The 16,258-nt window shown below is 38.8% G+C and overlaps 1 protein-coding gene across 4 annotated transcripts in view; it reads left to right on the forward strand.

Moving 5' to 3' along the window:
* Positions 1–16,258, forward strand: part of KIAA0825 (KIAA0825 ortholog) — a 258,455-nt gene that overhangs the window by 167,471 nt on the left and 74,726 nt on the right. The window contains exon 20 of one of the 4 annotated variants that reach the window (XM_089493071.1): positions 15,562–15,680. The exons of the other annotated variants lie outside the window; for them this stretch is intronic. Within the exon in view, the coding sequence (XP_089349197.1) occupies positions 15,562–15,655 (94 nt within the window). The 3' untranslated portion in view covers positions 15,656–15,680. Of the gene's footprint in view, positions 1–15,561; positions 15,681–16,258 lie in introns of those variants that run through there. 4 annotated transcript variants of the gene reach the window in all.

The following is a 16,258-nucleotide window of genomic DNA, read 5'->3' on the forward strand; positions in this document are numbered from 1 at the left end:
CTACCAAACTATAACTAGTTTTTTTCTGATCTCTGATAGCATACTTCTTATTTGATAGCTTTCTAAATATAGTAAGAGTTTGTAAATATTACTTTCCAGTGTGGATAATTTTCTGTGCTGTGGGTTGTTGTTGTTGTTGTTGTTGTTTCTTTTCAGGAACATTCCTATGACTGTGTAATGTATGTTTTGAATCCTTCACTTAAAAAACTTCTTGTATGTAAGAGCTGAGTTTTTTACATGCAGTCTGTTACTATGGAGAAGCATTAGAAAAAAAATTAATCTCCATGTGCAGTTTGATGAAGTATTATCCAGAATTTTACCACTTAAATCTAGCATCTAATTCCATATAATATTTAGATCTACTCTTGGAATTAATATCTATGTTATTCCAGTGACGTGGAAGATGCTACAGATACTACACAAGCCAAAATCTGCAAAAGAGTTATACTTTTATTGGCCAATCAAAATGCACAAGATACATCATGCAAGTTTTCAAAGCTTAACTGGCTTCTTCATCAGGTAGCAGTATTTTTAAAAGATGTTTAAAAATGAAAGATTTTAAGCATCTTTGCATGATGAAGAAGTCAGTGAAGTTTCAAAAGCTTACATGAAGCATTTTATGCATTTTGGTTGGCCAATAAAAGTGTCACTGCTTTGTGGATTTTGGCTTTTGTTGAATTTAACTGCATGGCCAACATGGCTACCACTTTTTTCCCCCCTGAAGTAATCCTTCAGATAATGAGAGACACCCAGACTGCATTTCCTTTTGTTTTGTCAATATTAACCTATAAAAGAACTGCATTTATGTTATTCCAGCATCATGGAAAGGAGCCATGATACAACAGAAGTCATGCCACAGGTGCTAAATGATTAATCATTGATATTTCTCACTTGGATAGTTCTGTAGATCATAGAAAAATGAATTAGCTGTTATATTCAAAAGTCCTGTGATAGTTTGTTTAAAAGTGGAGCATTGTACTTGCATCTGTTCAAGTGAGATGGGGAAAATGTCACATATGGACCACATGCAGACCTTAGAGTCATTTTGTTGGTCAGAAATCCTGGGTTCATAATCCTTCTGATTCCCCTGCTCATTTTAGGCCCAAAAGAACCATTTTTTTCAACAGGAGGTGACCAAAACTGCATTTGAAAACAGAACCTACACTGGCCCAGAGAGGACCAAAAAGACAGAGAAATTGTCCTCCATATCCTGTAGGGGCATTTGGGGAATATATATATTCAAGTAGTCAGATGTGAGAGGGGGAGACCTCAAAGACAGTGCAGTCTCTTAGCCTCCATTCTAACCAGTCCAACAAGGTTTTGGTAGGAACAGTGTTGCGTAATGACCTTGGAAAAGGGTAGAACATAGATGCGCCATGGACATACACATATTACACTTTAAAGTACTACCTTGAGGGCAACCTATACCACAGGCTAATTAAGTTTGTGTGGATCCCAGTTGACCTCATTGACTCTGGTATTGGTGTATCACCAAAGTATTCACTCATGAGTGCCAGAGTAGAAATACACAGTCACTTAATGGTTGGTTAGGAATTTCTTGCTTATCAACAAGATTGGTACTAGGAGATATATCCCCATTGTGTTACTCTATCTTAATCATCATGGGTGGTAATCTTAGTGACTGTGTATGTGTGTTCGTTAGACAGGTCAGTTGGTCATGTTACAGTGCCTGCACTATTCCCTAAGGTGCCATGCTGGGAGAAAGTGGCTATAAGGCAGAAATCCCCTTTGTGGACATTCCCAACTAACCTAGCAGGAAGAGAGATGCACATTAAAGGTGTGCCAGTGGGTGGGGAGGGAGAAGTTATGGATCCAAACCATGTTTCAACACAGTCTAACCCTTCAGGGTTATTAATAGGAGTTTAAACATTTGTTGTTCATATAATGCTATAAAAATATCAACTTTACATTTAATAGCTGGTATTTTGTAGTATAGTTACAGATTCGTAGACTAGATTTTGTAACAAATCTGTATTCTGTTAACCCATGTATTATTATTATTATTATTATTATTATTATTAACCTTTATTTATGAAGCGCTGTAAATTTACACAGCGCTGTACATGCAATCTTTTTAGTTAGACGGTTCCCTGCCCTTGGGCTTACAATCTAAAAAGACATGACACAGAAAGAGAAGGGAGTGGTGGAGGGAAAGGGTAAGAGGTCCAGCAGTTCCTCTCTACCTCCAAGGCCTGGACCAAGGCAGATGGATTGGAGGGAGGGCTTGGCTTCATAATGGATGGTTACTCGTTTTCCAGGGAAAATACATACTCTCAAGTTGGATAATGCATATACAGTGCATAGCAATACAGGAAATGGTTTGATAAACAGGCACCAAAAGAACATCAAATAGTAAGCGACAATTATGCAATGTCTGGGAAGGCTTCTCTGAACAGGATGGTTTTCAACTCCGTTTTGAAGCTGGTTAAAGAAGTGATGGCTCTTGCTTGTGGGGGAAGAAGGTTCCAGGAGTGAGGGGCAGCAAATGAAAAGGGGCGAATCCGGCAAGGGGCAGAGGAAATCCTGGGCTGAGACAGCAGACCTTGACTACCAGAACGGAGGGCCGTTCTGGTAAATAATACCCCAGCCTACTTTAACAGCCAGGTGCTGAACTGGGCAAAGGAGGTTCATTTCACTTCTAAATGTGGGACATGGGGGCTAAGCAGACGGGCCAAGGCAGCACAGGCTGAATACAGACTGGTATTCACTGACCCAGGACCTGTGTGCCACTCCATACCTTTCCGGCAGTGGATCCAATTGAGAAGCCCCCATTCTCTCCTTTTGACATGGAAATGGAGTGCCTGGCTGAACCCACAAGGCCAATGCCCTGTTTCTGCATCAGACAAGGAGACTGGGCAGCTTCTCAGTTGGATCCACTGTCCAAAAGATAAGGAGAGCAGCTTTACCTGAGGTAAAGGCTGTAACCTGGGATCAGACCAGATCCTTTGGATCCTTGTCTGCACTGTCAAGATCAAGCTCAATCCTGCTCCATGGGTTTTGGCTTGTGTCATATGCATTAGATGACACAAAACTGGAGGAATCCCAAGGAGCTGATATCTGCACACACACACACACACACACACACACACACACTGCCAGAGAGCAAGGCTACAAATAGGACCTGGAACAAAAGTCCTGCTTCTTATTGTTACAGCCTCACCCACTGATGGGAAGGGTAGAAACATTCTTCTCCTTGTACACCCTACAAAAACTGAATGGCCTGACTCTCATTTGCCTGATCTAGTAGAGGGGTTATACAAGGAGACATCACTTAGTTACACAGATGCAACTAAGCAGCAGTTCTAGTATACCATCAAATATTATTAGCTGTGATTATAGCAATCTTCCATATTTTCATATGAAATATTTTTCTTACAATCTTTGATACAGCCCATGTTAAAGTAGAAAGCTTAATTGTTGTTTTTGGTCCATTATAACCATTATGGCCCATTATTGCCAACATAAATTACTTAAGGGAGAGTATAAAAGGACAGTGAAAGGCATCTGTTTCTGGAATAGAAACTATTCTACGGGCATTTACTGTGAATAACCTGCAGATGCTGCTCCTTTTCAAAAAAATTAACAAATATGAAATGTAATATATAGAATTTGTAACTGATGTCAAGTCGTGGAAATTTTGGGTTTAAACATTCCCTACAACATTGACAGAAATGAGTATATATAATGAGGTAACACAAAATGAGATACCTGGCAGGTCTATTGTAGAAGAACATTTAAGGCTTAGACATCTCAGTTTGCTTGCAGAATATTTGCAAGTGGCATTTTAGTACTCGAGAAGCTAATTTCTAGGGGAATTACTTTAATAACATTTTTTTTTTATTTCACATTACAAATCATAACCATCATCTTTATATTGGCTAAGTTGTTTTGCTTTTCTGTGTTTCTCTGCATTCGAAATGAGATTTTAGGAATTAAAATCCTATGCTTCTACAATTGTAGAGGCCTACGAAACGTATGTTCAACATCTATCCCTTTTCATGCACAGTAATTAAAAATGGCTGTGGGCATTTTTTTATCCTCGGAGATTTGCCAACTGCAATAGCTTTCAACATTTGTAGAATGATTTCTTCACCTGCTTTAATGTGAAATTAACCAAATATAAGAATAGCTTGAGGAGCTGGCGCACGAGTTCATCTCTAGGCTTCGAGTTTTTCAGCACACAGAAGTTTGTTGATCTATTAGTTTCTAAATTCTAAGAACAAAAGTAATTAATGACTCTTTTGTCATGGATAACAAAGAGAAGATTCCTTTTTAGTATTTGTATGTCATCATGCCAGGCCTAGAAAATTAGCCTAATTTATTATTTAAAACACTGGTGGGATTCCTAATTGCATTCATCATTAGATATGACACGTTTAGAACCAAGAACCGTATCCAGTGAGGATTTTCCAGTTTGAATTTTGAAATAAAAATATTTTTCAAGAGATCCCTAGCTATTCCATGTTACCATGACAACAGCCCTATTTGTCTGAGAGCTCGGTCCATGGCCAATGAGAGAGCAAGCAGCATCAACTAAACATACGAATACATCAAAGACAAATTCATATACTCAATCTGATCAGCTCAATTAATGTAAGAACAGAAGCTGAAGGGGGTTAAAAGAGGGCACCCATTCAGGATAGATGGAGCCCCTTTTAACAGAATATATAGGCTGGCCTTTGGGGGGAGGAATTTAGCACACTGTCAAAAACATTATCAGAAAGGAAAGTACTAGGCCTCCTACACCTAACAGATATGAAGCTGTCAGACAAAGAATAGCACTATTCATTAAATGACACTTATTTTCTCCCACTTTACAAGAATACAGCGAACAAAACAAGCAGGGGAGCAGCTGAGAAAGACACTTTTTTCCCCTTTTTCTAGTGATGACAGACATGCAGCAATTATGGTGATAACTAAGGAATACTAAACAAGAAGCCAGACTCCATTCTGTTTATCACCTCAAATTTTACGTTACTAAATTTGCATGCAACTCTTGTTTTCTTTTATTATTTATGTCTGGGACAAATTAGATCCTTTTGTTTTTAACATGGTGCTTTCAGTTTTAGTGAAGAGCGCCTCTAAAGTAGACACATTCTTTCACTTTCCCTCTTAAATGGCCATATCAAGTTTGAAGTGCTTTTTGAAGTAAGACATTTTCAAAGCACAACAAAACTGCTGTAGTCAATGGTGTGTGTGTGTGTGTGTGTGTGTGTGTGGTGGTAGTGGTGGAGAGAACATTAATGTAATGGCAGGTATTGTACAATATTTCAGCTACACATAGTTTAAAGGAGATACAATAAAAGTCGTATTAATTGCTGCTTTCTGGATATATGGCTGCATTTGTGTGCTTGCTTTTAATGCATTTATTTTAGCTGTTCTAAAATGTAGTAAGCAATAAAAGGTGCTTCATATAGGTTCTAATAGTTGGAAGTAAAAGAGAGCTCCCACTGGGTTGGCAGATTTTACGAATCTTGTGCTTAAGCCAGAATGATTTGATTTCAGACCCATTATCAATAGCCTGCTACTTATATCTGCATGATCTCGGACTGATTGATACCGACTTTGTAGCCATGTGCTCTATAATGTGCTGTCAGGAGATGCTGACAGTTGCAATGAAAGAACAATAAATGTGGGGCAGAAGTAATGTAAAGGTCCAGCTAAGCTGTATGAAAACTGATAGCTGGGATATTGGTTCCTATGTAACCATATATACCAGGCCCTTTGAGAATTTAGTTTGAGTGAATTAAAATGGTCTCCTGATACACAGAAGGAGAAAAGGAAAGCTCATTTAGAGAACCTGCAGACTTTGCCAAACTACTATACTGAGAGAGTGGAACCTATCTGCACAAAGAGACACATCCTTTCTCAAAAGGGGGGGGGGGGTATCCTTTCTCAAAACTGTGGGCCTGGTTGACACCTCAGAAAAACTGACACCTGAAAAATCAATGAACTATAGGCATAATATCTAAGCTATGTGTTTTTAAAATTGGCAAAAATACAGGCTTAAGTAGAAGTCCTATTGAAATAGCTGGATTTCCTTCTGAGTAAAAATTGCTGGGCTTATCTTATGCTGCTTTTGGTTATTGATTGGCAATTGATTGACAGTCCTATGTTCTGGTTATGATTGTTAATGCTATGCAAGTGCTTGCACCTTCATGATTATGGCTATGCTATGCTCCCTGATCAGCAATGACTAAAATAGAGTAAGACCTAGTAGGGAGAAAATACAGTAATTACCACAGCATCCCTAAGAACTCTGTTCCATCCCCCGTCATAGTAATTTACCATCCATGGAAAGCATCAATATTTGGCAATAATATCCATATAGATACCCATGCTAGTCTGTTTTACCATAAAGGAATCCACCAGCATGCTTGAGACTAAATGGGAAGAAGAAATTTGTAGCATAGTTTTTTTGTGGAATCAGTCCACTTCATTGCAGGCAAAAGTATTACTGGATTCCGGTATGTCTTTATATGGCAATAATGTTGTTTAAAACAATGCTACCCCCCCCCCTTCTAAATACTATGCTCAGACACTCTGCCAGTGAGGAAACTCTAATGCTACTGCCAACATATGCTTCCACAGACTTCTGGACAGAAGGGTAGAAACTGTCTTGGGGATGTAAGCTTGTAGGTTTCCTGAAAAACTCTTGCCATTACACAATCAACAAGTAAATCTTTGGACAGGGACAGAGTCAGGTACACAGACAAGGAAGGAAAAAGTGCCACTTCACTCACAACAGGCAGTCACCAATCTGGCTCAAGTTTTAGGTGGCCTCTAAATACAAATCATTGTCCTAGGCATCGGGGGAAAAGGTACGGATCCTGTTGCAGTAACATTAATTCCACACAGACAAAACAGACATAATTGTAGTGGAGGGGGGGAGAATTTTGCAAGGAAGAAGAATGAAGGCCTCATAAGCAAGGAAGTGAGCCACAGCCCTGTAAGCTGCTTGATCCCTCAGTGGAAAAGAGTAGTATAATAAATTCTACTCCTGGGAGATAGGAATGTGGCCTTATAACAAATGCTGCCTCCTGTGGGCCCTTTCACACTATACAATTAGAGCTCCGAATTCCACTTCAACTGCCATGGCATCATCCTGTGGAACCCTGGGATTGGCCATTTAGGGAGGGAGCCTTTAGGGTTCTCAGCCAGAAAGATCTGCTACCTCAGCAAACTAATACCCCAGAATTCCACAGTATGTAGCTGTGGCAGTTAAATTGGAATTGTACTGCAATAATTGGATAGTGTGAAATGGCCTTGTGACTCAGGAAAGCTTTCCAATTGTTAAATCCATGCAGGATGTATGGCCAATTTATGCTCAAATGGTAAAAGGTTTGGAAACCATACCTTATGAGGGGTGGCTTAGGGAGCTGGTATGTTTACCCTGGACAAGGTTAAGGGGTGACATGATAGCCATAATATTTGAAAGGATGTCATGTCAAAAATGAAACAAGCTTGGTTTTTTGTTTTTTTGTGTTTTTGTTTTGTTTTGTTTTGTTTTGTTTTTTTGTTTGTTTGTTTGTTTGGTTTGTTTTTTTTTTTTTTTTTTTTTTTGCTGCTTCAGAGACTAGGACATGGAACAATCGATTTAAACTACAGGAAAAGCAATTCCACCTTAACATTAGGAAGAACCTCTTGATAGTAAGAGTTGTCTGTCAGTGTAATACACTGCCATAGAGTCTGGTGGAGTCTCCTTTGGAGGTTTCTAAGCAGAGGCTGGATGGCCATCTGTCAGTGCTTTGCTTGTTTATTCCTGAATAGCAGGGGACTGAAATGGATAGTCCTTGTGCTACTTTCTAGTTGTGTGATTCTAAACAGGGACTCTCTGCCTGTTCACCCTACAGAGTCTTCTAATCAAATCTCTCTCTTCCTCCAAGCCCTGCTTCTTAGGAACTAACTGCCACAAGAGAAGGAGTCCACAGCTTGTTGCTTTCCCACTACATGACAAGGAGCGCATGGGGGAATCCTGACCTCTCCAGTCAGTGATAAGAGATAACAAGGATTCCTTTCCCACTATCCCACCCACTATCCAGATCAGAATGATGAACGGTATATTAAGCTGGCCCTACATTCATAAGCCTGACAGCTCTTGCAATCATCAGTTGGCAGTGCTTAATTCCTCCTCTCCTTTCCCTGTGCAGGAAATGAAGGGGCTCACTCCACTGAGGGAAGGAGTGAAGCTTGCTGTGTTCTCTGCTGGTATTTAAAAGAATCAGCCAAGTCCTGTGGCCTCAGATGACTTTAGCCAATTGCTCCCTTTCCTCCTTCCCCAGAGAAAAGCAAGTACGGTGAAGGAGTGGTTGTCTTTCTGAAGTATCAGACAGAAATGCTTCAGTCAGGGACCAGTTGATTCCAAGGCCCTGGGTACAGCTCCAATTTCAGCTGACATGAAGGGTTGTTGTGGGGATCTACCCCCTCGTTGTATTTTCCCACACCTATGTTAGTATATATACTTTTATGCTAATAGCCTAACACTAGAAACACCGCTACAACAGTAGCAATTTGTATTGATCTGATGATCAATAAATATAAGGCCCTGTGATTTGATAGTTGCATGACAATAAAGTTGTATTAAATCACCAGAAATTTCTGAAAGTCAGAGGAACCTTCAAAAGTATATTTTGTTCCTGCTCCCACAAAGTTTATTACTTCACAGGACAGAACTTCATGTTTATCTTTTTCAGGTTGTGTATGCTGTTAATTTTTTAAAAGGACTTAAAAACCAATATGTCCTTCCTTACATTTCTTGTATGTAAATAATTAGAATTGATCTTTAATTCATTTGTCTTATTCCTATCTCTATTTCTCTCCAATCCCACGTCTCTGGGATGCTTACAATAAAATTTACAGCAATGCATGCCAGTTTTCAAGAGACCAAAAACACAATTTAGTTATAATCAATGTGCAGTGACATAAACCTTCTGTACACTGGAGGTCACTCTTGTTACTTAGTCAATGTTATTGCAAAATACGGAAACATATTGTTTATACATGTTAGTGGGTTTTCATGAAAATGCCAAGTTTGCAGAGCTGGCTGCTGGATTCAGGTTATCTGTGAGAGCCTAAATATGGTAATCTGTATTGAGGTCATGTCAAAACTAGCAAGCTATTGTGCATATTAAAATATTAATAAAGAATATAATTCTAATGATATCTGAATTCCTTGTTAACAAATAGAGTCTTTGGTTTCTCCTATTTTGCTGAGTGACTTTTTTGTAAATGATCTGGGGCTTACTCATGGCATAGATGCAGAACTGTTTTGTATAGTGTATGGCAAGTTCACATAGAGTGTTTTCAGATGACGCATGTTATTGTGCAATTGCCATATCTCAGATATCACAGTAATCCCCCATACATTCCTTTTTTATCTTCTCAGAGGAAATTTTATTAAAGCAATCAAAAGCAACCTTTCATATAATTTGGGACAAGGAGAGAGCTTAGTTTCAAAAACCAGCACTGAGTAGAATTCATTTCCAGTTTTCACACACACACACACACACACACACACACACGCTACAGTTTATGGCCCCTAGAAAGTGCAATGGGGCTGTTTCCATTATAAAAAGTTTTGTGTTTACATAGGGGTGAGTGATGTAAGGGTAGCAGCAGACCCCACTGGGTCTCTAGAGACACTGCATAGGGGCTGTGGGCCATGCCTTGCCCATTCCCAATTTAAATTGCTTTGAATTCTTAAGCAATAGCTGACCCCTCCCACTTCATTGCCTTTTGTGGTTTAGACTCCACCAGAAAGGCAAGCCAGACTTGTGGAACCACTCTTGCTGTTGAATATCATCTGCATATTATGTTACACAGGTTATGTTAGATACACTTAAACTTAGTTGCAGTTGTTTCTGTGATCAGAATCATGATGATTAGATTGGAAACTCCCCCATGCTCATAGCAATAGCAGCTTCATGCCATACTCCTGTCAAAAATAACTCCTCTTTCCCTCTCTGCTGTTATTTGGCCTGGTACAGAAGATTGCTGTATTCATAACCATACCAGCTTCCATCTCATCCTTAAAAGCAGCTGAGTGGAAATGGGGATGAAAATAAAATACGCATCATCAAACTACACATTTAATGTAACATGAAGTTTAGTTCTCAAATTTTAGATGAAGAAGAATCCTTGGCTGGTGAATTCTGGAAACTAAGGGAGTATATAGGCTGGCACTTTATGCCAGCCTGTATGCAGACTAGGGCTAGATAAGGGCTGAGCATTTACACGCTGAGAAACCCTAGTCTGCTGCCTGTTCAGACATGATGATGTGCGTCGGATGCAGCACCCAAATGGCACTGGTCGGAAGGTGCGTCATGATGGTGCACCAGCGCGCCAATAACTTCCCTTCCAGGAAGCTGCCCAGAGCAGCTTCTTTTGGGGCACACATTGATGCTGCAGCGTGCAGCTGCTGCGGCACTGATCCGGGACATACACAGGCAGTGTTTAGCTACCCATCTGTATAGCCCCTACGTGCTGGTATGGCCAAAGACAAAATCTATTAATAAATCCTCGAATAGGCACTACATTAGAAAAGCATATTAGATAGATAACTAGACAAGGCACACCATTTTGAACTAGTCTCTGTTCTGTTCAATAACAATTCTCTTACTGAAAGATTTAAAATGTGGCTATTGTAGATCTATACAGGTAGAATTCAGAGACATAGCCATTTTAGTCTATAATATCAGTATGCAAAGAGATCTTGTAGCACCTTTCTGACAAACTGTGAACCAAGTCTATGAAAGCTTATGCTACAGCTACTTTTGCACAGTTAGTCTCAAAGGTGCTACAAGATACCTTTGCATTAGATGTATGCATTAGATTACAGATTTCACTGCACCTTGTTATGGGAATCTGTAAGCAGTGCAGCATGCTATGTGAGCTAGCAGAACTGATAGATGGAAGTATCTAAGTGTGTGAATTCAGAAATTCCCAAGCTGAAGTCTTACATTATTTATCAGAATGCTACTATCTCAGCAATAATACTGTTCTACCTTACAGAATCATTGTAAGGGTGGCTTAATATAAAATGAGTGTGAAAAACTTTTAACTCTCCAAAGTACTGTATAACTTAGAGTAATAGTTGTAGTTAATACCAGAACATTAGCTATGCTAATCTGTTCCAAAATAACAGCATTTTAGAGATGTTACTTTTTGTGATACCTATCAAATATTCATATCTTGTATTATACGTAATGTGTTTTGGAGAATTTGATAGGATGTGAACTTGTGGGTGAGTTCTTTGTGAGCTAAGACTTAATATGCAAACTTACAGCTCATACTGGGAACAATCATTATTCAGCATGAAGGAGGGACACAGCTGATTATATTCCTGCAGAAGATCCTGCAGCTATAAGCACCAAGAAGAACGTGAAACGGTTGTGGTAGCAGGGGACATATGTTTAGATAGAAAGTGTAAACCACAGCTTTTGATCTCATATATGTAAGATACTACCTGGGTCCCTACTGAGATATTTGCAAACTTCAGGAGGACACAAGTGCTGTGGATTAGAGAGAGCTTATTGTACTTCCCTCCTTGTTCTCATAATGGATCCCTTCTGTTATAAGACATTTCCCATCAACCCATACCAACTTGTGCAAAATATTCTGTGTCATGCATTTCTTTAGGATTCTCTTCATCTGTCTCAAGGGTGAGCATGGCACCATTTTGAACACCCCCGTAGGACCTTCAGAACCTTGTCATGATTGCCATTGTGGTGGATTAAATGTGACATTTCATCATATTAAGACAACATTTTAAGATACTTTAAGACTATTTTGGGGTAGGTTTCCTCGAAGCGAGTGCAGTGACCTAGTCTAATCCAAATAAGTGTTTTTGTATGCTCTGAGTGTTAAGGGGATTAATGGATGCCAGGAAGGGGGTTTCCAGGATTACATGGGGCATCCCCCCCTCAACTATATGATTCTCACTCCTGTTCTATTTAGTTCTTACACATAGGAGTTATCTGATTCTGTTGAAATTGGAAGCAATCTTGTGGGTAACTCTCTGCTGACTTCTGTAGCTCCCCCCCCCCCCCCATTATTATTTTCATCTAGGTGCTGAATTCATACTTCCTAAGTCCTTACACTCATCCTCAACCAATAAATATATTTAATTTCACCACAAAGGCCTGTTACAGACTGCCAAAATAAAGCTGCTTCGGGTCTCTTTGGAGGTATGCTATTTAAATGATGCATGGGTCCTAAGAGTCCGGAGGTCACACCAAAGCCACACTCCATTCTTAAGCATTGGAATGCAGCTTTTGGTGCAGCTTCCGGATTCTTAGGATGCATGCATCATTTAAACAGCATATCTCCAAAGAGACCCGAAGCAGCTTTATTTTGGCAGTCTGTAACAGGCCAAAGTTACTCTAACAAACAAGTTCACAGAAGAAAACTTTCTATTTTCACTCACCTTTGCAGTTGCCTGCAACCCCTAAAAATTCTTCCAGAGGGTTGGGGGGATCTCTGAATATGGGATGTGCCACATGGGAAGATGGGATTCACCCTTCCTTAGTTGTCCCCTGTGTCCCATCCAATACTGTTCAAAGAGATCCACAAAACTCCTCAGAGACTTTTTAGGGGCACATGCCACTGTAGATGGAAAATACATGCCGAATCTCTAAAATATTCTCTCTCTTAGGTACTGTACAAAGAAATATGTTCTGATTGCAGACCTGTAAGCAGTGACTAAAGGTAAACATAAAACTTGCAGGTTAACAACATTTAACATAGCAATACTATATTTAAAATCATAGTGTTGATGTAACATATATATTAAAGGCAGCAGACTATAATTTCAAATAATTAAATACCAAATTTACTACCTAATTCCTAAAACTTATATAATGCTCATTAGAACCAATGTTTGTATTGCTTGCCCTGCGTAGTATTTCAGAAGTTTAATTTTCTTCTTCATATATTTTAATTCACATATAATATATATTGACATATTTTATTAACTTGTGTATGTATATATAGATATATGTGTCTGTATATTAATACATATATTGTATTTAAATACATTTTTTACTTTTAACATTCTTTAACAAAGTAGTAGTCAACTAAAATATTTATTTTGCTACATGATTAGATAGTTACCATTAATAGACAAGCCATTTAATTTTCTTTGTTTTAAAATACTTAACTCTGTTGTTGAGACAATTTATTCAAACAGTCTTATAAATATCATATTTAATAAAGAGCAATGCAAGACAATGAGAGAAAATGTCTTTATCCATAAGCAACCAGATGAGAAATGGATTTTTATTCAGTCAAATCTTTTTAGTCAATGAAACAGCACTTTCATGCACCCTGCACTCAAGTGATAATTAATATAGTCTAATTCAGGACATGATGCTTGAATTGATGTACTGTCATCGATACCCCATGTTAGAATCAAACCTTGACAGGGGTTTAATACCCTGGAACAGGTCATCATATGATAATACTTCTTTTGCTTTTCAGTATTTGTCTTCAGCCAAGCAAAGTATTACAAGATGGGTTAAAAAAAAGGAAATAATTACAAATGAAGAATGACGCAGGCTGTGAATAGAACATATGTTAGGCTAGGCAGAGGCATCAGTGAATTATATCATTTCATGATGAAGCGGCACTGGGGCTGAACGGACCTATTTCAAACCTTGATGTATTTTATCTCTACTGTATTTGGACTGTCATCTTTGGAGAAAGACTTTGTGTAATTGAGAGTCAACTCCAATCTGCATGACTTCAGCATGAAGTGTAGGCTAGATGAATAGTATTATGGAAGAAAGGGAAATGTCTAATAAGGTATAAATGAGTTATAAGCTGTTGTACCATAGGCTTTCAGCCATATCTTGTAAAATATTATTTCCAGAGATAGTAATTTTAAACATGCTGTGTATAATATAACATTTTAAAATTATACCAGGCTATTTTGCTATATTTCTGTAATTTGTATATGCATGTTCAGAAGGCCTTTAAAAAACAATTTAAAAAGTTATATAGTACCAATATTAGTTATTTAAAATCAGCAAGTAGTGTGGAAGGTTTTAAAGAGTAAGCTCTCTGAGTCAAAAAATGTGGTAAAAATTAAACATTGTTTAAAATTAATATTTTTCTTGCAAGATTAACAACCTAATATTTAGATAGGCATCCATTATTTCATTTATGAGCATAATTCAAAGTTCACCTTTAAAGCCCTAAATAGCTTGGGACCAAGCTACTTGAGGGATCTTCTCCTTCCATGTGATCTTGCCTGTTCATTAAGATCAGCTGATGAGGCCTTCTTGCATAATCTGTAGCCATTTGAGTCATTACTGGTAGCAATGTATGAGATGGCTTTCTATGTAAGAGAGCCTCATGCATGGTATTCTCTGTCTAAAATTTATCTTCCTTTTTATCTGCAGTCTGCTAGTGTTGGAAAATGTTATTTTTTAATACAAACTTTTTATTTAGTTTAATCTATTTATTGTTTGTTCATACTCTGTTTCCCACTCTATGAGGAGTCTTATGGGTCGTTGTCCTAGAGTTTGTATTTTTGTTACTTTGATCTTTGGTTTTGTTTTTTAATTATGTTAACCACTTTGAATGTGGGATGCCACTTACCCAACTGTCAAAAATTAGTTTTCTCTTCTGTCTCTGGGACCATTTACCTGGACTACCTTTGCACCTGATTCCAGATGCCTGTTTCCAGATGACCCAGAATCAGTTATGGTCCCGTATCCCAAACCTTGGAGATTATCACATTTACCATTTTGCCCGATCTGGGCACAGGATAGGGTCGAGCCAGAATGGGGGGAAATGGGTGTTATCGCACATGAAATTGCTGCTGCACTGCCAACTGACCACCACCTGTCCCCAAGCCAACCAACTTTGAAGGACGGAAAGCTTCCATACTACCAAAATCAGTGGGATAAGCACAGCTTGGGGACTGGTGGTAGTCGGCCGGCAGCACAACAGCAATTTCGTGTGCGATAACATCTGTTTTCCCCCCATTGCAGCCCGACCCTGCCCCATGCCTGGATCGAGCAACAAATGCATGTGTGATAATCTTCCTTGTAACATTTCAAGGTCTACCCTTGACAGTCCAAGGAACTACTACCTCCTGATCTGATGTTTTGGCCCTGAAACCTCAGAGCTACTGATTGACAAGCACATATCCATCTCCAAAGGCTGAAAAGTTTCTGTGTAGAGTTACACTGGCTGCAAAAAAGCAAGCATCACTTCTCCGTGTAGTGATTCAAAGTTCCTGGTTCTGAGCATGTTTTATAAAATGCCATCTAAAAGCAAATTCAGATACTAAAGTTGTAATAATTGTTTGGATAAATCTTAATTTCATATTTAAAATACCCAATTATGATAAATATATGAGAAGAGGATGCACATTTATTTCTAAATTCCTGTAGGGGGTGTGGTTTTTTTACCCCATCATTTGAAAAATTCTAAAAGTTGTACATGTTTTTTTTTAATTTTAAAACTAGGCAATTAAGTAAAATGTGACAGTGCTATGATCTAAAGTCAGAATCATCCAGGCCATTATATTCACAGTTACTATGTACGGATGGGAGAGCTGGACAGTGAAGGAAGCAGACAGAAAGAAAATCAACTCATTCGAAATGTGGTGCTGGAGAAGCATACTTAGGATACCCTGGACAGCCAAGAAGACAAACAATTGGGTACTTGAACAGATTAGACCAGAGCTCTCCTTGGAAGGTAAAATGATCAAGTTAAGATCATTATGTGGCCAAATAGTACTTTGGCCAAATAATGAGAAAGCACGCAGATCACTAGAAAAATCAATAATGCTAGGAAAGAGAGAGGGTAGAAGAAAGAGAAGAAGACCACAGACCAGATGGATAGATTTTATTAGTGGCATTACGGGCAAGGGCTTGCAGGATCTGGGCAAGGCAGTGGAGGGCATAGATATGTCTCATCCATAGCATTGCCATGAGTCAGAGTTGGCTCGACGGCTAACAAAAACAACTATGCTCCAGGGCAAAGCCCTCCCACATTGGTTAGTACTGCAATGTGGTCCTACAATTACCTGGTTTTTCAGCCTTTCTAGAGGTTGCACGAGATCCTGAAGCAGGATCAGCCGTGGTTAGTAATTGGATGGGAGACTGCTAAGGAATACCAGGTGATGTAGACTATATTTCAGAGGAGCTGGCAAAACCATCTTTCACTATTCCTTACCTAAGAAAACCCTATGAAATTCATGGAGTTTCCATAGATTATGTGTAACATG

This window comes from Sceloporus occidentalis, unplaced genomic scaffold (assembly GCF_023333645.1).
Source record: "Sceloporus occidentalis isolate IW3139 unplaced genomic scaffold, rSceOcc1.0.p SCAF_1, whole genome shotgun sequence".
Classification (NCBI taxonomy): domain Eukaryota; kingdom Metazoa; phylum Chordata; class Lepidosauria; order Squamata; family Phrynosomatidae; genus Sceloporus; species Sceloporus occidentalis.